This window comes from Phoca vitulina, unplaced genomic scaffold, assembly GCF_004348235.1.
Source record: "Phoca vitulina isolate PV1807 unplaced genomic scaffold, GSC_HSeal_1.0 scaffold1, whole genome shotgun sequence".
Lineage (NCBI taxonomy): Eukaryota > Metazoa > Chordata > Mammalia > Carnivora > Phocidae > Phoca > Phoca vitulina.
This window is the reverse complement of record NW_022589704.1, coordinates 70131483-70155333: the sequence shown is the minus strand read 5'-3', so window position 1 is coordinate 70155333 and position 23851 is coordinate 70131483. Positions and strand designations below refer to the sequence as shown.

The 23851-nt window shown below is 40.4% G+C and overlaps 1 protein-coding gene across 1 annotated transcript in view; it reads right to left on the bottom strand.

Moving 5' to 3' along the window:
- ITGB6 (integrin subunit beta 6) overlaps positions 1–23851 on the bottom strand; it is a 73142-nt gene that overhangs the window by 1504 nt on the left and 47787 nt on the right. The window contains exons 11-15 of the mRNA XM_032423639.1: positions 23343–23760; positions 18072–18294; positions 15525–15622; positions 10017–10136; positions 4537–4703 (exon numbers count right to left, since the gene is read on the bottom strand). Of these exons, the coding sequence (XP_032279530.1) occupies positions 4537–4703; positions 10017–10136; positions 15525–15622; positions 18072–18294; positions 23343–23760 (1026 nt within the window). The remainder of the gene's footprint in view (positions 1–4536; positions 4704–10016; positions 10137–15524; positions 15623–18071; positions 18295–23342; positions 23761–23851) is intronic.

Below are 23851 nucleotides of genomic sequence, written 5' to 3'. Positions count from 1 at the left end.
CCATCACCAGGCTAACCCATCATTTCTAAGCCCACTTCTCCTTGTGTATGAAGTCTAGGTACCACCAGGTACCTTCCAAATTACTAAATCTTGTATTGGTCTCCTTATCTCATGAATTGTAGAGACGGCAGCAAGTTCTAGACATAGATTTCAAAACTACAATTGTATTTGCTTTCCCAGTACATGTCTTTCAGTTCTTGAAAGAACTGAATGAAATTGAAAAACCTGGGCATCTCCCCACTTGTCACTCGTGGATTTGCCGCAGTGTCTTTACCGTGAGGAAGAATCACACCTGTGCCTGTTCTATGTTGCCCAGAGCCAGTGGCCTGACCTCTGACTGAGTAACCTGTTACCTTTGTTCATGTGCCTTCAGAGAGAGATGCTATCTCAGTAATGAGGGCAAACAGAAAAGAGACTCCTTGGTGGTGGGTGATGAGTGAAGGCCAAGTCACCATACTGCTTCTACTCCTGAAGTCAACCTGGATAATTCTGAGGACCCTCCAGTCCTTATTTAGTCCTGCTGCCATAAGAACTTGGAATTTGGAGAGTGAAGGGCAAACTGATGTGGTCTTAGATGCAGGTGGAGTCTCATTTGGAAACAAAAATCATGTATGAATTCTATAAAGTTCAAAAAAAAAAAAAGACTACAAGCTATTAAATTTAAGTTGGTTACAGAAAAAATAAAGGACTCAATTGAAGAGGAAAAATGGCAAAAATAAGTGCAGGCTGGGGATGACGAGTGAAGCATTGTCCTGAAGGAAGAGGGAGCCTTACGGAGAGAAAAAAATACTCTGAAAGAGTGAACGGGCTGTGAGCAGGGCCAGCTTAGATCTTCATAGGACCAGGAACACTTTTGTGGGCCCCATCCCATATCATGTCAAACATTAAAATGTGGGGCATCTAGGTGGCTCAGTCAGTTGAGTGTCCAACTCCTGGTTTCAGCTCAGGTCAAGATCTCAGGGTTCTGAGATACAGCCCCGCATTGGGCTCTATGCTCAGCACAGAGTCCGCTTGGGATTCTCTCCCCGCTCTGCCCCTCTCCTCATGCTGTCTCTCTCTCTCTCTCAAATAATATGTAAATAAGCATATTAAAATGCACCCACGTTCTACACTAAGTATAATTTATATGCACTATAAAGGAGGTGACTTAAGTTGCAATTGACATGATGTTATTTTGTAGACATTTAGTTGAATATTAATTTTGATTGTGCAGTTTTCATTCCGTATTTTGAAGCAACTTTATTCAGGTCTATAATATTTGGGGGCGTCTCTTGCAAAGCTAGTTGTAGGGCCTGGGCATGCTAATAGCGGGTGATGGATGAAGCAGACCATAGTAGGAGGGTAAGGTGGGACTTTAAGGGTGGAGAAAGAGCAAGTATATATTGCTGGGAGGCAGTTGTGTTTCCTGCCCTCAGCTGATGATCAAAACTCAGGAGACTAAGCTCAAAGCAGGTTTTGTTGGCAGGAAAAAGTGTGGCAATGTCTAGTTCTGCCTCCTCTAGGGCTATGTGGTGGGGGGGCAACTTCTCTACAGAGGATTTCCAGCTGAGACACAGGCTTGGATCTCCATTTCAGATGAGTCTGAGCTCTTTCACTATTTAGACAAGTTTCAGTTTCCCCCACTGATCTGAGGTGACCAGCCTGATTTCCCCAGGAGTCCAGGGGTGCTAATTTAGGCTGTAGATTCTGTAAATGCAATGGCACATTTTTGGAGCTTGAAAAAGTGGTAATAAGAAAGCTCTCTGTCATGACCCACAGTTCTCTTAATGATTGCCTAACTGCCAAATGCAGACCTGATTTGCTTAGCACAGTACAAAATCAATCCATGACTGTAAGAAATGTCAGACTGAACATTTTTTGCCTCTAGTTAATGACTTGTCATCCTAGAAAAAAATGTCTAATCAAAGATGAATTTAAATATCTTTCCTTTGTGTTTTCATAAAGAATATGGATGGGGAGGTTATTTTTAAAAGCATAATAAAAGGTAACCTTTCTTTATGGCTATGATGAAATGTTTCAAGAGGCAAGAAACAAAGCTCTTTCTTGTCCTGAGCTCTGTCACCTTTGGAGTCCAATGGAGGTCTATGGGTCAGTAGACCCAACTACCCCTACCAACTCTGGAGGTCCCCTGGGGTGTGAAGACCAGTCAAATTCAGTTCTTCAAGAAGAAATAGGTTTTTAGATAAAAAATGGAATCAAATTGAGGACCCCAAAAATGGATGCACTAACATTTTTTTTCAATAGTATATATTAGTGAAATTTGAATTGAATTATTTGAATTAAACCTCTTTTGCATCCAAGTGAATAATTATTGCCCAGTTATTATCTAGTCAAGAACATCAAATATTTATTATTCAAGGAAACTCAATTTAACAAGGCAATAATATTTTTCATTTATGATTTTATCTGTTTAATGTGTATTTTTGTTCCATTTTACATGAAGAAACAGTAAAATTTGGCATTTGAATTTCAGTCATGTTCTACATCCTGAGGGAAAACAATGCATGTTTTGGGGAATTTAACTGTTAATTAAAATGTTATTTTAAAGATATTAATCATTTGTCAGTATTCATGCTTTTGTATGAGAACATTAAAATGTGCTGGTTAGTAGATACACATCATATCATTGCCCAAGTACTTGTTTGCAGAACACCTGCTTATTATTTCTAGGAGGGTCAAGGCTATGCTTGGAAGAGGCTGCAGTTAGGTTTTCAGCTCCACCATGGACCAATTGTTTGGGAAGTCTCTTAGCCTCTCTGAGCCTCAGTTTCCTTACACTGAAAATGGGATTATTCAGACTACTTCACAGGACTGGCATTGTTCAACCAACTGCTGCCACGTGATTCTTTGTGCCAACTTAACCATATTCTTTTGCCTGATTGTCCTTATTGACTATTGCCAGGCATTTGCTTGGCAGCTGGTGAGAGTTAAAAACATCTAGGCCAGGGGATCTGGTGAAGTTAACTGACCCAACACTTTAGCCTCATAATACTATGTTCTAAGTCACCAAACTAACCTATCAGGTTACATTTGACCTTGTTAGGTATGGGCATATTATATCTTCATTGCAAATCCAAATTTACTTTCCTAAAGGGTTTTATTTAATTATGAAAAATTCATACATACATAAAAGGAAAGCTGTATAACAAACCTCTATAAGACCCATCACCCAGATTCAACAATTATCAAGATTTTGCCACACTTGCTTCACTATCCTCCTCTCTTCTGGCTGAATTTTTTCAAAGCAAACCTAATCTTCACTTCCTTTCACTCCAAAATATGGATTTTTTCTAGCAAAGTCATCATGCCATTATCTTACCTAATCAAATTAATCATAATTCCTTGCTATCATTCTAATATCCAGTCTATATTATCCTTCTTCCAGTTGTCCAAGAAACGTATTTTTACAGTTGGACTGTTCACATCAGAATCAAAACAAGATCCATGCATTGAATTTCCTTATTGCGTCTAAAGGCATTTTTAAAAGGAAGATGAGGTAGATGAAAATTTTCATTGTCCATTGTCCTGCATCATATGTTAGGGTTACTTCAAAATAACTGCACAAGGTATAGACATTCCTCATCAAGATAAACTTATCCAAAACAGAAATTCCATTTGCTTTAAGAATTGGAGATATCACTATATACTTAGAGAAAAAAGTGTTAACATCAATTTATTTGGGCAGATGAACCCAAAGGAACATGGTGTTTTTCTGTATTTTCTCCAGTGAAATCACCCTTTTTAGAATCAGCAATGTAAGATAATTGCTATTAGAGAACTGGGCACACCATTAGAGATAGAAAGATGAAATTAAAACCATGAAATTGTTTCTATGGCCCTCTAGAAATGTAATTATCTGCCCTGTGGAAAAGAAACACAGAAAATTGGAGTCCTGTTTTGTGTTTGTCTACTGTGAAGAGGAGACACATAAATTATATCTATTGAGTACACATATTTAAAGGTTGACACTTTTTAGGTATTTTTCAGGTAGCTGTTTAAAATTTGTTATTCAGAAGAACTAACTAGATGGCATTTAAAGTCTTCTCGACTTGGCATTGTAATCTATTATAAGTAATGAGTATTTCTATGAAAATTGGCACGAACTGCCATACTTACTACTCATGAACCTTATTCCATTGGCTATAATACAACCGATTTATGGTTGTGTTTAGATACAGCAGCTATGCTTTATCAAATGGGGCCTGAATGATCCTCCTGGTGATGAAGATTAAATGTATTTCCTTGATGTCCCTAAGCAGCTATATAAGGAGTTTCATGAGACTCTTCAGAGTGGGACAAATCCCCACTACACTGAGAGACAAATGCATGCTCTGAGCACTATCTAGGTTCCAGATAATGGTTCCTTTGTCCTCAAAGCAGAAAATAAATCATAGCTGTTAGGGACATAGTGAGAGGGGTAGGGAAAGAACATGACATTCTCATTCTCTATTATAGAGCAGAAGAAAGCTGACATCTATCTCTTCCACAAGTCACTTTCTCCCCTGGACAAGGAATAGCCCCTAAGGGTTCACATACCGTTTGCCACTTGGCCTTCGACCGTTCTGCTTCAAATTTGGCAACTTCTTTACGATCATGAAATGACACCAGCAGCTTCCAAATGCACAGTAGGACGAGCCCAATGAGAAGAATAGCCAGTGAAACCCCCAACATAATCATGGGAATGTTTGGGGGCTTTGGGCAGTCTGTGGAAACAAAGAAAATTATATTAAGAAGATGGTACAATTGGGGTGTCTGGATGGCTCAGTTGGTTGAGTGTCTGGCTCTGGGTCTTAGCTCAGGTCTTGATCTCAGGGTCGTGAGTTCAAGCCCTGGGGCTCCCAGCATGGAGCCTTAAAAACTTAACTTAAAAAAAAAAAAAAAGATGGTATAATTAATCTTGTGATGTAGAGAAAATATTTCTCATTAAATTTTCCAACCTTATTTTTTTTTCCAGTAGAAGGAAAATAGTAACATGTTTTATTTTGCTGCATTAAAAAAAATGAGTTACTTGTTGAAGGATAGCCCTATTCCTACAAAGGAGAACAAAAGTTAGAGTTTGGTTATTTAAGGCAAATGGATATATACTTGAATGGCTGACTCAAAAAGAGTTAGAATCCAAGAATGAGGATTAATACACATGGAATATAGAAAGGACCATGAAAAAGACTGCAGTTTAATGACTAAAAATGGTCTCTTCTGGGTACATGATAGAATAGAAATGAAATGTGTGTATGTGTGCTCATTCACACACACGATATTACTTTTTAATGGATTTCCTTGAAACATGAAGTGCTTGGAGATTATATTCAAACTTATATAAAACCTACCATCCTAAGAAGTTTACTACTTGCTGCTTTTTTTTTTTTTTATAGACAGAAGACAATGATGGCTTTTAGTTTTATTTTAACATTAATGCAGTGCTCTGGTGTCCTGGAAAGTTCCTGGACTGGGGTCAGGAGCGGTGGGTTCAATTCCCATCTGATACATAGTAGCTGTCTGATATACAACAGGTCCCATGATCTCTCTGAGCCCCAGGATCCTCAACCATCAAAGATGTGGGACTTCAGCATTCCCTTAACTTCCCTGAGGATAAGACTGAGCTCAGGTGCTCATGCTTATTAAACTCACAGCTTCCTAGATCCTTCCCCAGAGATTCTGCTTCAGTGGGTCTTAGATGGAGCCACGGATTTTTTTTATTATTAACAGTATCCCAAGGGATTCTTACCTTCAGGGAAGTTTGGGAAACTAGATGTTCTGTATAGTCCTTTCAACTTGAACATTCTATGAAATGTTATTTTGACTCTATTGATGATATTAATATAATTTCACAATTATACAGTGCCTTCCTTCACTGACAGCAGAATGACTAATAAATCTTGCAATATGCCTGGGAGATGATACATTTCTTAATGAAACATTATAATTAAGCTCTCCCCTTTCTTTCATGAGAAAAAAAATCCCACATAAAAATTATCATTAAATATCTGCCTCCTTATGCAAGAAGTGAGGCAAATCTGTGGTATCTGGGGAGGAAATGAATCATGGTTAGTTTATCCCAACTCTTATTGCTTTTAGATATTTAATAAGGAGAGTTATATACACAGGACTAGTCATGCTGCTTTCAAGGTGAGGATCTATAACTGATCTGAATTTGAGCAGGACTAATGACCCCACAACAGCATGATGGCTGGCCTCACACACTTTTGTTCTTTGGATTAAAAAAGCCATGTAAGGAGATTATGCAGAAATAAGTAAAGGAGCTAATGAAGTAGTTACTGTAGTATGAAGATCTAAAGACTCTTTCCAGCATAACAAATGAACCATGGCTGCTTCTAAGAGGTTAGCAACAGTCCTGCAAAAAAGTAGCAGGCGTGTGTCAGTGAGAATATATACTGGCTACATCCTTGACTACAAAATGTCTGGGGTGGGGCGTAGCATGTTCTTGAGGAAAGCAAAATGAAGCCTGCTAAGACCCTGCAGCCAGAATGTGAATTAGGAGGGCTCTCCCATAGAGAATAAATAAAGGAGGAACAGGCAGGCATGGCCCGGCAGAGATAATTTTTTTGGAACTTAGAGTCATTATACATTTATACATTGAGAATACATTATACGTTAAGATAGTCTACAGTTCTCAAGAAAAGATTTTGGCCCAAGTACCAGAGCAGGTATTACACAATAGAAATGTCCAGTTTATACTCTCTTTAGTATTTCCTGAGATCCTCAGACTGAAGACATATTTCTAGGTGGGAGAAGAGGGCCATTGTCATGTTGCCTGTCGAGTCCTGGCCAGTGTCAGCTAGTTCTCAGGTCCTGAGGCCCCGAGCTGCCAATCTGCCAGCTCTGTCACGGGCGGCTACGGAGCGCAGAAATGTGACTTTTCCGAATTAGCTTGTGTGGTAAGTATAAAATACATATTGACTATGAAGACTTAGTATGGAAAAAAACGAAGCATCTCAATAATTTCTCTATTGATCACATGCTAAATAACAATATTTTGGATAGAAGGGATTGAATAAAACATTACTAAAATCCATTTCACCAGATTTTTACTTTTTAGTGGGCTTACTAGAAAATTGAAAATGACATATGTGGTTTGCATAATAACATGTCTATTGCCGCTGACCGAACATGCTTCCGGGAGCCAGGTATTTATTATGATCCCACAGCCAGTGGGAGGCAGTGTAGTGCAGTGGTTAAAAGCACAGGCTGCAAGCCCGCCGGCCAGGTTTCCCCGGCCCGCAGTGGTACTTAATTACTGCCACAACTAACACAGTTTGTAACTTCTTTTTGCCTCAATTTCCTTATCTGTAAAATGGAAATAATAGCAATACTGGCTCTACGTGGTTGTTATATGGAGGGTGCTAAAAGAATTAATGCATGTCAAACATATAGAATGATACCTGGCATATGGCATTAGTAAGGGCTCAATAAATGGGAGCTACTACTACTACTACTATTATTATTATTACAACAACTATACTCTTCCTCCTTTTCTATCCTCAAGACTTCAAGGGCCTGGCACCTCCACTTTGGGACCTGTGGTATAATATCCACACCTACCTCCCTGCCAGGAAACCTCCCGACTGTCATTCCTTGACTCTGGCTCTAACTAATGTGTCTCTTCTCCTCTGAAAACTGTTCCAGGTGTAAGAAAAAAGACGAGCAAAGCTCTCCCTACAACCACACACACCCTGATGGTGACTGTTCACTTGGTTTCTTTTGAAATTGGTTGGTAGGACCGTGGAAATCCTTAGCCTTCACTTCCTCCTTCCTATCCTGGCGTCTGAAGGGCTGCCCTGGGATTCTCTGGTCTTAGCGCTCTGAGAAGGGCCTACAGATTCCAGGACAGGCTCTATCTTCAGGGCCCCTTGAAGCTTGGGGCCTACCTAGGAACAGGAGTATTTGCCAGGGAGAAGCATCCTTGTAGCTGTCAGCTGACTCCTCAGGAAGGTAATTTTCCCCTCACTTTTCCCTACTACAAAAGCACAGGGAGAATAAAAAGCCCTAATAAAAAGTCATCAGGGAGTCTGAGTGCTTTCAGAAGGATGGCCTGTTTATGTGCCACTCAGATTGTGTGGAAGCATCAAAACATACAAACAAAAAACAACCAATAGTTCAGTAACAAGGATGCCCTTATCAGCTAAAAGCATGTTTCTCTCACGCACACACAAAAATAAAAATAAGAAATAAAAATAAAAAAAGTAAAACCAACCGGATGCAAAAGCCCCTGAATTAAGAACAGTTCTGGAAGTTCATTTTTGTTGTTTGGAACTCATTTTTCCAATGGAATCAGTATTAAAATATGTGTTATTTTTCTAATAATATTTTCTTGGTTGGTTTATAATGTCGTGCACTTACTTTTTGGTTACTTTGGTATTGCTTTGGTTTTTACACTCTTTAGTGATGGCAGTTTGATATTCTTGGCTTTAAATTCAGAACTTAATATTTTGTTGGCACACTGATAAGCAAGCACACACAACAAAACACATCTCCCTGCTAGCCTGCCCTTGCTGCTATTGTCTGGGGCAGAACCAGCTTTTTGCGGGAGGAGGAGGAGGTTGCTGACAGCGTCTGGAGAGATCTGATTTAATGCAGCTGTCATTTCTGCCAGAAAGATTTAGGAACACATCATTAATTGAAGACAGAAAAGAGGCACCTGTGAATATCTAAGAACACAGCCAGGGAGGTCTTGAAGCTATCTGTTGCAGAGTAGTAGTAAAATGCAGAGTCCTTGGGGCGCCTGGGTGGCTCAGTCAGTTAAGTGTCTGCCTTCGGCTCAGGTCCTGATCTCGGGGTCCTGGGATCCAGCAGGCTTCCTGCTCAGCTCTGCTTGCCCCTGCTCCTCCCTCCTTGCCCCACTCGGGCTTGCTCTCCCTCTCTCTCTCTCTCTCCCTCAAATAAAAAAAATGCAGAGTCCTGGGTCACACATCACACCTGCTGACTCAGGATGCACAGGATGCACAGGATGCAGGGGCCGCCTGGGTGGCTCAGTCGTTAAGAGTCTGCCTTCGGCTCAGGTCATGGTCCCAGGGTCCTGGGATTGAGCCCTGCATCAAGCCCCGCATCGGGCTCCCTGCTTGGCGGGAAGCCTGCTTCTCCCTCTCCCACTCGCCCTGCTTCTGTTCCCTCTCTCGCTGTGTCTCTCTCTGTCAAATAAATAAAATCTTAAAAAAAAAAAAAAAGGATGCACAGGATGCAGGCATTTTAACAAGCTCCCCAGGTGAGTCTGATACTAAAATTTAAAACTTCTCAATAAAAGTACCTTTTCCACTATTTTCTTTCCTACCTAATATAAATTTCTCTCCCTCCTTCGCTAAAGATGAGATTTTTATTTGAGAGCTTCCCAAGTCCCAAGCAAACTCCATGAGTTGGTATGGATGAAAACCCACAGAAGCAATGGACTCTTTGTATGTATAGATCACTTCCTTCCTCACCTGCTGCTTCGTGTCTTTTTTGACTCAATGACCCATTACTGTAGGTTATGAACTGGCACATGTTTTATATGCATTATTCTATTTAATCCCTGGGTCAACCCTTAGAAGAAGGTACTATTATTTTTCCCATTTTACAGATGAGGAAATAGAGACTCAGAGGCAAGTATCTTCCAGAATGTCAAGCAGCTATTAAGTGGCAGAAGCAGGATTTGAGCCAAGGTTTGCTTGATGCAAATCTCATTCTTTTAGACTGTTATGCTCCCCACTGCTAGCCTTTCCTAAAGATATACCTTCTGCTTATATTGGATTTAATCAGTCCATCTTTGTATAAACCATCAGCCAGCTTTTGAGGTGATAATGTTTGGTACAAATATATCTTGTTATGCGGGTTAAGGAAGAGACATTGGAACACATCAAACCTTTCAACAGGTATATTTCAATCACTGGGAATGTAGAAGCACTCTATCAAAACTCTGGAAATGTCTTTCCTGGAAAGCTAGCTACCCCAAGTATCTTTCTGGTTGTTTCCTCCTCTCCCATGTAGTATCACTTACCATTGACAATGGAAGGCATGCCACCCACCTTTCTCACTGATGCTGTGAACGATGCTTTTCCCTTCATTATCTGTAGTTATTAGGAATGTAATAAGACATTCATTTTCTCCTTGCAGAGAACAGGGAACAGAACTATCCTTTGAAAAATCTGCAGATAAAGGAGTCATTCATTAGATTAAATGAGATTCCAAATGAGATTATTTTTAAAGCAAGGTGGTATTGAGTTTTAATATGCAAATAGGAATTTTCAACACTGCAGAATAGGAATAGAAAAGACATAGGATTTTTCCCACCACCTGAAGTTTTAGTTTCTTCTCATGTTCCAGAAGAACAGTTCCAGGTGTGGTCAATCAGGACTGACCATCAAATGCACTTATGAAACTGATGGGGGGCAGGATTTCAATAGAGTGAAAGTACTTGAAGGCAGGTATGCCTAGTTGTTTGGGGAATAGAAGGGCCCTGATTGTGGTAATGAGGGGGCTGTATGTTCCTCTTGGCTGAGAGCATCTGGGAGGAAGCCTAGATTACATTTCAGAAAAAGACTACACAGCCCAAACTGATACTGGTACTTCTAAGGGCGCCTTTCCCACAGTCAAGATTGCTGGCCATGTATTGTCACAACAGTAAATATCAATTAATATCAGGAAGTGGACATTGAAGTATTATGTACTCAGGGACTAGGAGGATGAAAGTAAACCCCAGATTAAAAGGAAGCCCGTTGACAGTTGGCCTACCATTCAGTATAGCCCCTTTGTTAATTAGAAAACAAACAAACATAATCCAGTTTTCCTCAGATCCTTTTCAAATAGAAATGTTTTCTTATTGAGCTTATTCAAGAGACAGAAAGTGAATGTCACTACAGGAATCGAAAATATAGTAAAATGGTCAATCTGAGATGTTAATAGTATTTATCAGAATTTTTAGCGGCCTGCTACCTACGCCAGAATTATGTAGCATTGTCCAAATTAAAAAACAAAACAAAACAAACTTGCTTAAAATTCTCCTATCTTCTAAGTTGGAGACTTTGTCATGATACTAAGTTACACTTTTTCTGGAAACCAAATTGTTTTTCAGAAACCTATAACTAGAACAACTATTTGCTTTTAACCTAAAATTTTGACATATGATCCAATATTAGTGTATTATGACACAGTGGGTCAGAATATTGAAACTGGGACTGTCCTAGATAATCTTGGACATACTCTTGCTAGACCTATAACTTTTCTCATTAGCTTAAAAATAAAAGTTTAAATAAAACAGAATCTATATGTGCTCCTTTGATTCTAACAAAGAAAAAGTAAATAATATGCTATTTTTTGTTCAACAATGCCCTAGCCACAGAAAGGAAAATGTTAATTTTTTTTTTTTTTGCATTTAATTTATAAGATAAAAACCTCATGTCAGGGTCTGTGAGAAGGATGTCTGTACTATCTATAAAAAAAGGGACTAGTAAAACACTTCACATTTTGGATAGGATTTCAGATGATAGATTTAAGTGAAGAAATTGCTTTTGAATCCATTAGAAGCATCTATTTACCTAGGACTATTAGGAAATCTAATTCTAAATCATTCTCATCTGGTCATTCCGAAATGTTTATGATCATCTAAATCACCTGGGATTTTTTTTTCCAATAAAGATTCCAGGGACCCTCCTGGGTATCCGATTTGAGAGGGCAGTGGTATGCACAGGAGCTTGTATTTTAGTGAGTTGTTTAACAGTATTTTTAATAAGGTGATCAGATTATGACATCCAGGAACCTCTGGGCAACAGTTGATTAGTGATATTTGTGTTATTTCGTGTGTTATGTCATGCAATAAGACTGCATATATAACTCATACTTTGGTCATTTTTTAGATGGTCTTTACCACATGTCCTCCTACCACACTGCTCCAATTAACTAGGATTCATGACGTCTTGGAGAATAATACCTTTTCTTGTTGGAGAGATTCCACCCCCCCATCCCTCCCCCCCCACCCCCCCCGCACCCCCCCCCTCCCCCGGCCATGACAGTGCACACCCACTCTGTTCCTCTCAAGCTTACTTACTGGAACATTTTATTCTCAGGTAGAAAGTACACAAATAGCTTATAACACTCCTTTCAGTAATATTAATCCTGCTTTTTTATTTTCTTTTAAATAGCTACACTGAAGTACAGAGAGGCTTAATTTACTTCACCAGGATTATTTAAGTTTTCATGAAACTGTTAATATGACCTTTGAGTCATGACTCCCTTCTAGCTTTAATTACTTCACCACTCCTTTCCATGACTGTTAGGACTCTAGATTTAGCCAGTTTTGTCTTGTTTGGGTATTAAAATGGTATTATTGAATGTGCAATGAAAGGGTCCAGCTTGGGCTGGAGATTTGCATAATGAGCCGCTAAGGTTTTCTTTTGTTGTTCATTAAGGAATGGACCTTTCTTTTTTACCCTCCTTTATGAGTGCCAGCAGTGCTGCCCTAGAATAATACGATGAAAATAAGATCTCAGGCAGTCCATGAAATTATACTTAGAAAAGGAAGAAATGTGAGAAGGCGGGGCGGTGAGGAGGCCAGCATCCAGGAAGGTCCAGGAAGGATACAGAAATATAAACTATGTGCATGCACCACTGAATTAAGACAACTATGCATTTAAAGATCTGTGCTCTGGGGACGAGTCAGGAGTTCTCAGGGGAACAGTTTCCCAAGGAAAAGAAAGGGTTCTGTGGTCAAGTAAGTTCGGGAATCCTTCCTTACTCTAATTCTTCCTTTTGGCTCTCCTGAAAATTCACAACGCACATTTAATGTAATGTGCATAATTTTTCAGGAGTCCTGTGAAATAAACAAAAAGCTTAGCTTCCCATTTCCCAAACTGATATGACCATCCAGCACTTTCAGAACTAGTGTTCCATGGAACACACTTTGAGCAACAATGCTCTGAGTACATGAGTGTTGGGGTAAATTAAAAAGTGACTTTCAGCAAAATGGAATGAGTGAAGTTAAACCACGTATCTTTAGAGATGCTCACGCAAGTCTCCACAGCAGTTGAGGAATAATGTCTTTGGATTATAAAGTTATGCTATTTTACTTTACTGTCCATGTCCTTGTTGGGGGAAGGATGAGCTGATAAAAGCCCCTATGCAAGAGCAAATATGTGGTGATAATTTCAAGGTGATGTGATCAATGTCATAACTGGGTGAGTAACTTGAAATAGAACTTATAAAAATCCTCATTGGAAAGTGACTTTTTAATTCATAGGCTGACAAATATATTTTTTCTCTCAAATTCAACAAGGTTAGTGCTTTGAATGGTATTAGGAATCCAGTTATTATTTTCAGTTTCTCAGTTAGAAATAGTTGTATTCCCCTGTTTTAAAGATAATTTACCCAGTTACACAAAAAGAATAATGCAAGGGGCGTCTGGATGGCTCAGTCAGTTAAGGGTCTGCCTTCGGCTCAGGTCATGATCCAGGAGTCCTGAGACAGAGCCCCATATCGGGCTCCCTGCTCCGCGGGAAGCCTGCTTCTCCCTCTCCCTCTGCCTCTCCCCCTGCTCATGCTCTCTCTTTCTCTGTATCTCCGTGTCTCAAATGAATAAATAAAATGTTAAAAAAATATATGCAAATATTTTGAATGCCCCTTGAGACCTATTATTCCTCTCAAATCCAAGCATTAATGATAATCTACTTAGAAAACTATGTATTTAACTATAGTAACTCTCTGTTCAGGACTTACCATGTTTCCAAGGTTTACTCTTTTTCCCCCTCAGCACATTACTTTCCCATGCTGCCTGTGAATGGAGTTCTAGTCATTTGCAGGACATTTTCTGCAATTTTTAGGCATTTCTTAGAAACACTTGGTAAATATCTCAACTGTTTGCCGTGAAATGAAGCCCGAGGATATGCACTGACTTTGAGCTAGTTACTAATGTGGCCAGTCCACAAATGCTACTTTCCTCAGTGATTTTACCGCATCCTACTTTCAGTATTAGTGTAAGGTACACACCATCTTGTCCAATTTATCGTTATTTGGCATATCTTATCTTTAGTCACCAGAAAGGCACAACTGAGGGGTCTTATGAGCACTAATCATGTTCCTCCATATGGGGTTATTCAACTGTGCACTGTCAGAAATCTCAATTTTGAAACAATGTACATGATTTTCAAAACAATATAAATGCCACTAACTTATTCCACTTTGGAAATGGATTAATTTCTCTATTCTATTTCTGTCTCTTCAAGACACATATCCTAGAGTGTCATACATTGTCTTGATTATTGCACTTTGCCTGAGATACGTCTTGGTCCCTTCTCTAATGCGTGTAGAGCAGCAGGTCCACCGGAGCTGCCTGAGAATGCAGAGTTTGGGACGCTGGAAGAACAAATCCCCCTAGATTGTCCCTTGAGGAGGAGCTAGTCATCTTCTTCACAAATTATTTTTTAAGTGGGCTTCCCAGCCAAAATACGACCGATTTAAATATTTGAGATGATATTTTGCCATTAAAAAGAATCCAAGTTTAAGTCATTAAATTTTAAAATGACGGTGAAAGAAAGCAAGAGCCGAGTTTGCTTAGCAGTTAAAGGTCACAGGCCCTTCTTGTATTTGGGGGGTGAGCAACAGGGAATTAAGGGTGGTCATGTAACACCCGTGTTTGGAAAGTTGGGAGTAAAAGCACACGTAAAGGAGTGGAGGGAAAATGGCCACTAACCAGAAACTGCCTGGTGTCTCAGGCCTGCTCTCTGGAAACCCTCTTACACTTCACCTTGTCCTATCTTGAGATAAGGCAATAGAATGATAGAGGATGATTTCAGTTTTAGGGGTTAACATTTAGCTATTTTTAAAATTTTCTTCTTGGGATGCCTGGGTGGCTCATTCGGTTAAGCATCTGCCTTCTGCTCAGGTTGTGATCCCAGGGTCCTGGATCAAGCCCCACATTGGGCTCCTTGCTCAGCGGGGAGCCTGCTTCTCCCTCTGCCTGCTGCTCCCCCTGCTTGTGCTCTCTCTCTCTCTCACTTTCCGACAAATAAATAAATAAAATTAAAAAAAAAATTTAATTTCTAATTAAAAAATAGCATTCTGGATTTCTCTACAATTGCATTTGTTAAGCAAAGGTGAGCTTGCCAACAGAGCCGAAGTCAAATAGAATAGCTATGACTTTAAATTGCTTGTATCCCAAACCATCACGTTTTTAGTCTTATGGGATGCATTTACTCTTAAAAACTAATGTTGACTATGGACTCTGAGAAACAAACAGGGTTTTAGAGGAGAGGGGGGAGGGGGGATTGGTTAGCCCGGTGATGGGTATTAAGAAGGGCATGTACTGCATGGAGCACTGTGTGTTATACAAAAACAATGGATCGTGGATCACCACATCAAAAACCAATGATGTATTGTATGGTTACTAACATAACATAATAAAATTAAAAAACAAAAACAAAAAAACTAATGTTGAACTAGTGCCCTGGTTCAAATGAGGTCGAACTATTGAAAAGCCCTTCACAGAGTTTCTGCCTCTCAAGAACAATATAAAGGAAAAGAAAGCAATTTAAGACCAGTCTAACCTTCTGCTTCACTGATGGTCGCCCCAGCTAGTTTGCATTTGTCAACACATTCTTCCTGGGCCTGGCCATCTGCAGACAGGTGGCATTCAATGCAGCTCCTGTGAACATTATTCAGTAGAGTTTATCAGTTCATGTTGGTGGAAAACAGATATGCAGCTGGGATACTGCTGTAATGCGGTTACTGTGATTCGTGCTATAAGAGTGTCTCATAGAGGACGTTGCCTTTTGTTACTTTCAGAAAGATATTTGTGTGATGTTCAAGAGGAAATTGCTTTATTCTGATTCCCCTTAGTAATCAGTGTTTTGTGAGCCAGGCTTGATAATAGCTACTATCCTCATTTATTTATAATGATTGCTTCTGATGGGTTAAATAACAAACAAAATAACCCCAAGAGTAAGACACACTTATTTTGGTATTTGATTTAATTTTTTGGTTCATTTTACATTCTCATGAGAAAGGTGTATGCTCCTAAAATATGATCAGTGACCAAAGTTTGAATTTCTTAACAGAAATGGTCTGTATTTTAACAAGAATTCTAAGATTTCATACATGTCATGAATGACTATTTTAAAGATTCACTTGTCTGTAACTATTTTGAATGAGTCTAAACCTTATAGGGGTATTTTCAAAAGCTGAGGTTACAGCTTTGATCCTCATTCATGCAGGGTTTTTAATAAACGATTGCTACTTACAGAAAAGTGTATTTCCAAAAACATAGCCAGGGAATTAAGCTTCTCTAGTGATGTCTACGCAGCAAAGTAAAACTCAGACTCTGAATTAATCTTGTGCTGAAAATCACTTTACAACCAGATTCTGTTTGGAGTAACCCCAAACAGCAAAATTTTCTTACGTATCATCCTGCCTCTCTTCCCCAGGCCATGCAAATGTATACTCTTTTAAGTGCTGGAAACATTCTGCGCACCCCCCCATGCTCCGCCCCCAGGTTTCCGCCAATCTCAGCCGAAAGTGCCCTGCCCTAGGCAAGCCTTCCCTGACCCTTACCGGTCAGTTCGCTTGCCGTGGAAGCCTCTGTGTTCCTTTGTAGGAAGGGCTGAGGAGCCGCAATCTATGTGGGAGTGGGGATAGAAGTCTTGGCTGGAAATTGCCTTTGCATTGCAAGTATATTGAATTTATCTAGGTTATATATTTACTTAGAGTGGTTTTGCAGGGGACTCCTGGACACTGCGGAAACCCTTAAAACCTCTACCCCTCCGTGCATCTCATTGATGTCTGCCCAAGCTAGTGTCATAGCCCTGCCGTCCGGGTCCACGGCACCCTCTCTATCCCTTATTGTAGCTGTCAGCTCAGATATCATTATAATTACTTTAAATAATGTCTGTTTTTCCCACTAGATTCTTAGCACCTGTGACGGCAGGAACTGTAACTGTTTCAGTCATCACTATATGCCTTTGGCCTAACAGGATTTCTGGTGAACAGTAGGTACTTAGTATCTATTTGATAAATGAATGTATGAATGAATAAATGGAAGAATGGATTCATCTGAAAGCTAAGATAAACACCAAGGAGATTACCTGATTCCTCAAATTCAAACTACCTTGACTGTTAACTTCATATTTTATAAGCCACATTTTAAATTGAATCATGTTTATAGAGAAGATTGAATAGATAAATAATGGAAGAAACATCCTGAAAGGACATTTTACATTTAATTCCATTCAAGTAAGTCTAACCATGTCCCCATACTTCTCTTGGCGTATGTCCAGGCACAGTGACAGAGAAGTTTTGACACCTGAATGGTGAGGAACCACTGAGTGAATATTGATTTTCTTACTTTGTTTACACTGGAAATGCAAATGTCACCATGTTGGGTATAGAGTTAATGAAACTACGAACTGCTTAAGCATGTTCGCTGCATAATACATTATATACTGCAATGTCATCACACAGCCCATTTGGAGATTTGCCTCACTTGACCTAGAAATGTTGCCCCCACTTCCATTAAGAAATTAGCTACTAACCAAAGAAATAGTGGTTCACTGTAAAACAAAAAAAGTGTTTTGTTGTTGTTGTTCATATGGTATAAAAGAAAACACAACACACAATAGCTGTGTAGAATGACAACCAAAGAGAGGTGCCAAAGAGCACGAGTGGTAAAGAAGAGGGAAGAAATGGAAAGCCACGATCCTTTTTCTGCCTTTTTGCCTCCATGGGTCTATAGAGGGGAATGAATCAGCAAGGTGAGGCTATACACTTCTAGATAAGGAAGAAGCTTGTCTGTTTCCCCTGAAAAGGCACTGAATGTGGGTGTCATCCGTCTACCTCCAGGGCATTCCTTCTGTGTGGCTGGTATTGTAAGTGAAAGGCCATCTGATGTTATCAGTGTGGGACATCAGCTCAGCTTCCCCAGGCTTGTCTCTAGCAGAAATGTGACATTGTGGTCCCGGATAATCAGGACAAAGAGAGAGGCAAATGAGACACTGACGTTCCAGGCTGATGATCACAGGGGCCTGGTGGGTTTGTGTTTTTGGGTGGATGCTCAGAGAACAAACCCACCAAAAGCAACAGGAGGGAAGTTGAGACATTACCGTTTAGAGTTACAGGGATCACCACAGGTAGGGCAACGTTCACAGGTCGGTCCAGAGGCTCCGGGATTCGTGCAAACACACTTGCCACAGATGCAGTCCCCTCGCCCGCTGCAGAGCACCCCGTCCTCGGACACGCAGGAGTCCGTGCCGGTGGTGCAGTTACAGTACTCGCCCGCCCAGCCGGGCCTGCACACGCATTCGCCACAGTCACACACGCCGTTATCTGCGGAACAAACGCCCGGCGATGATTAGGGCCATGGCTACTTGGCGGGGGGGGAGCATTTTTTCCTTTTGCCTTTAAACACCATCAGAAAGACTGAAGAAAAATGAGAAAAAAATGAGTGTGTGGGGAGTAGGGGGAGCGGTGAGTGTAGATATATTTTATGGAACGAGTTTTGCTAAGTGTGTGTATTTATTGATCTGGTCTCTTAACTGAAGACCAATCTGATTACCTGATGTTATATCACAAAAAAAACTTATAGCCAGAAGAAATGAGATAATCTAGAAGCCTATAATAGCAACTTGGGGTGTGCGTGTGTGATTATGTGTATGTGTGTGTGTATTTAAATTGTTTTTACAATTTTTTTTCTTTTTTTTTTTTGCTTTTAATTAAGGTGCCATAAGATAGAGATGCAGCACAGACCTGGATAATGCCTCACCTCTACGTCATTCAAGCCGAGTGATCATAAAAGCCTCATCTATCAGATAGAGGGAATAAAATCTTACAGCAGTTGTGGTCAGATGAGATCATGTGTAACTCTTCTAGTTTTGCATTCACCAATTAAATGTCCTACAGGCATATAGTGAGTGCTCAACAAATTCATTTATTTAAGAAACTTTAATTGAGCATATATCATGTGCCGAAGATTGCATTAGGCATGAAGATACAAAATTAAATAAGGTCACTGAGCTTATTGTTTAGAGTAGGAGACAGGCAAGTAAATATAGTACAATGGGATAAGTGTTATGCACACAGAGGGAGAGTTTTCAAATTAGATCAGAGATTTGGGGATGTTTCCAAAAGAGGTGATGCTTGAGCTGAATTTGGATGCTACAGATAGAAGACAGAAGAGGGTTACACGCATTTTAAGCCGAGAAAAAAAGCATAGGTAAATGACAGAAGTCTGTAATCATGTGACCTGCTTAATACCCACAGTAGTTTCATACAGATAGAGCCAAAGGTGCATATGAGCTGTGGCAGGAGGGCAGGATGGCGGGGGGTGGGTGTTGGAAAGGTCAACGGAAAGTCAGAAATCACATCATGAAAAGCTTTATGGGCTAAAGAAAGAACTGTTATCCTGAAAGTTATGGAATTTTAAGTAGAGACCTGAACAAATAGCTATGTGTCTAGAAATATCCTGGCCTCAGTAGAGAGGGTCAAACTAGAGACAGGAAAGCTGGTTAGGAGGTTTTGTTGCAGCAAATGAGGAAAGAAGACCTGAGGTCCTGAACAGTGCGAGTGGGAATGGAGAGGAAAGAGGATACAGTTGAGGGGATGAATACTCAGGGCATGAGTGCCATTGCTGCCATGGTGGAGTGGGGCAGGGAAGAGAGAGAGGGATAGGATCTTCCCCAGGTGACCAGACTGGGCTGCTGAGTGGATGGTGCAGCTTTTTAGTGACCCGGAATGGAAGCTGACATCTCATGCTCACTGACTTTTCCCTAGTGCCTGGCACAGGGCTTAATTATTGAACGAATAGATTGTTCTCAAGCAGAGGAAGAAGAGCAGCTTTGGGTAGGGAAGATGATGAGTTCATTTTTGGCTCTGTTGAGTTCTGAGGGACCCATGGGACATTGTAGCAGGTGCATATATGTATATATATATATATATATATATATATATATTATATATAAAAAATGTATATAAATATATATTTATATATATATAATACCAATTATAATACACACACACACAGACACACGTATGTATACATATGGAAAAAGAGGCAGAGAGGTTTGAGGTTTGGACCCATCAGAGATAGATGGCAGGTAAAGCTGTTGTGGATTGGGTCATGTAGAGGAAACAGATAGACTGAGAGAAGCCCTGAAGATCATCAGCATTTAAAAGGTGATCTGAGAGGGGCACTGGGTGGCTCACTTGTTCAAACATCTGCCTTCGGCTCAGGTCATGATCCCAGGGTCCTGCGATGGAGCCCCACGTGGGGCTCCCTGCTCAGCAGGGAGCCTGCTTCTCCCTCTCCCTCTCCCCCTGCTCATGTTCTTTCTCTCTCAAATAAATAAATCTTTAAAAAATGTGATCAGAGAGAAGGATCTTACCAGGGAACTGAAGTAGGAGAGCAATGAGAGCACAGCTGCGGAAACCTAGGGCAGAGGAGCTTGAAGGAGGCGGCGCATGGAAACTTGCAGCAGACATAGCTCGTCTTAAGTTATCCTCTAAAATACAATTGCTTTTTGTTTCTTCCTCAGCAAAAAAGGGAAACGTATTCTCGTGATAGGGATAGACTTCTATATTAAAGTTTATTCCAGAAAATTAATGTGATCTATAAATATTGTCAAATGAAATGTGCATTTCCTTCGAGAATGCCCAAGTGTATCACTGCATGTAAGAATTAGTTGGCAGAAATTAAGAGCTCCTGTCAGAAGTTAGAAACCCTTCTTTCTGTGGGCTTTCCAGAACCATCCACCATATCACTGCTAATTGATATCCACAAGCAACCAATTATAAAGTACCTGTTCATATAACCACAACCACAAAAGCAACAACAAAACATTCACAATGGCTTCATGTAGAAGCAAGATGATGACCAAAGATCAAGACAAAATTGTCAGGCTCTTTTCAGAGGGATAGGTCTTTCTGGAATGCCATTGACTGATAACTCTAAGTGCATAATGGCAGGAAGTATTTTCTGTAATGCCATTTGCCTGTTAGTTTCCCATTTCTTAGAATCAAAATATAAAAGACTAATGGAATTTGGGCAAGGGAATAAATCAATGGAGCCCTATATCTGTGAGTACTTAAAGATGGATGAAAGAAGGTACATGAAAAAGAACGTTGTGGTAATAGGCCTTCAGAGGAGTGGCACATTGCAGAGTGAATTTGTTGTCAAAGAAGTGAGATCTGCATGAGAAGGGGAGCTGGAGCATATTCTGGCCTCTGCTGCAAACAACAGAGTGTCTGTCCACAAGGTCAGGCACAGTTTTTATCCCTGCACTAAGCAGGATGTCAGGCACATAGTAGGTACTCCATAACTATTTGTTGAATTCGAATAATAGTACTTTTATTATCCCATTTTTAAAATTTTTTTTTTTTTTTTTGAGTAGGTTCTACGCCCAGTGTGGAGCCCAGCTCGGGGCTTGAACTCATGATCCTGAGATCAAGACCTGAGCTGAGATCAAGAGTCAGAAGTTTAAGTGACCTAGCCACCCAGGTGCCCCTATTATACATTTTTAAAGAGAAAGTTACTAATAATACAGTGACATCCTTTGCGATGTTACTACAAACAAAATAGATTTTGAGAAACACTAATAGATTGAGAATTGTAAAGTACCCTCAAATATGAAGGAAATTGGCATTAGGGAAGTTTTCTGAGTCCAGCTAAGGAAATAATTGTGTTTTCTAAATAGAATGTCTCTAGCGATCCTTGTATCTGATACAAAGAGAGGCCCTATTGTCAGACCTTCCCAACTACAATGCACAGATCAAGTCAACTCTTTCTGAGTGCTTTTCCGTTTGCATGCATGGCACCAAGTAAAGTGAAAGACCATCCACAAACTGGAAGAACTGTGTTGCTCAGCACAGGTCGGCAATTACACTGCTCTAGACTTCTGTGATCTGAGATTTAAAGAGTGAAATATAGGTGGGGGTGAGACTGCTATCCTGTTGTATTAGATTACAGGTAGAATTTTTTTGGAAAGGTGATTTCAAATGTTTAGAGCACATATTTTATTAAAAGATTTTTCTTAGAGATGCAATCTGGGAATCTGCCGAGCATAGTCTTTACAAGACGCCGGGACAGCCTCTGGCTTCGGGCTGTGTCCTGCCTACATCTTATGAGAAGAGAACTGATGTGGGTTTGGAACACACCCATTAAATAAGGAAATAGACCTCCGAATGAAAGCAGGGAGAAATGTGTCTCAATCTGGACAGACCCTAAATTTTTCATTCTCTGGGGAGAAGAAAGAAGGCAGCCTCGGAGGAACATGTTGGTAGCAAGAGCCGCAGCAAAGAAATGAAATGGAGGTACGCTTCTAAGGGCATCACAGGGTTTTCAAAGAGCTCGGAGTTCTTTGAGGCTTCTCTTCTCAGGCCTTTTTTTTCCTGAAAACCAGCCTCTTTTATATGTTCCTGACACTGTGGTTTGAAAACATAACTTTCTTAGTTTTCTTTAAAGATAATGGCTTTCTGTTTTGAAAAGCTGCCTGCTCACATACTGAAAAGGGGAGACATTGGGAGCTTAAATTCAGCTGTTAGTTAATATTCCTGTTGTAACACAAATTTATGTCATTTTAAAGAACATGAACACATTTGCAATTCTTATGCAGATAGATTATACTTAACTATATGGATATAGATCAGAATGATTTTTATAATAGTCAAAGTATATGCAATATATTCTTAAACTACAGTGATTCTCCATATGCAAAGGATTTTAAAACATATATTTTTCTGCTATTTAAACATGTTCTCGATCTTAAAAAAATTCCAGGCAACATTTCATTTTTATCCTTTCCATAGCCTTCATATGTCCTTATTCATCTTTATTATACCCGGTGCCTAACCTAGTATCTGTCACATAATAGGTGTTTAATAAATATCTGTGGAATGAATGAAGGCCCTGAAAGTTCATTTAGTATTTCTGAGTCCCTTGTCCTTGGCAATATGCTCCTTAAGCAGCCTAGCTTTTTATTTTCCCAAAGTAATAGGCATTTAAGAGTTGGGTAGGATACCCAAGAGCCTGATTGAGAAAAGTCTGGAAGATAATGGAGTTCAGATTACATGCAATTTTGTGGAGTCTGGGTAATAATCAAAGAGAAGGCATTTCCATTTCTTGCCTACTGAACTCTGAGGGAAATAACAAGAGAGATGTGAGTTGAATTGGCAGAGATCTCACCCCAAGAGAATGTAAGAGCCAGAGAAAATGCCAGCGAAGACCAGTTACCTTAGCTCTAGAGACTAACCCGCTCCCTCGATCAGCAACTATGTATGGAGCGCCTACTCTGCCCAGAAAACTGGGGAAGGTGCAAAGGATGCAAAGCCCCTTCCTGATGCTCGCCCAGTTGCGGTGTGCGGTGGGTTTAGACGGCGCCTACCTCCGCAGAGCAGCCCTTTGTGCCTCACGCAGGAGAAGTTGTCGCACTGGCAGTAAGGCCCGTAAATGTCTCCATAGGGAGACAAGTGGCAGGTGCACTGCCCGCAGTAGCAGTCGCCTCTCCCGCTGCACGAGGGGTGATCCGGGGCCTCCTTGCAGGAGTCCGTGCTCAGTGTGTCCTCGCCACACTCGCAGCGAGGACCCATGTGGCCGGGGTTGCAGGCACACACCCCACACTGGAAGGAACCGTTCCCGTTGTGGCATTTGGAGCTGTTCACTTGCACCTCTTTCTGACAGGCACAGCTGCATTCCGGACGGACAAGTATTTCTAGGGCGTCCCCCAGCCCCACAGGCTTTATGGTAATGTGCCTGCTTCTTCTCTCACAGTTTGGTATACTCACAGTCACGTTAAATGAAGCCTGGAAAAGAAAATACTAATTATCTTCTTCCATCCACCGAAATGCATAACAGGAAACCAAGGTGCACGGGGATCAGCTTTGCCAAAAGCGC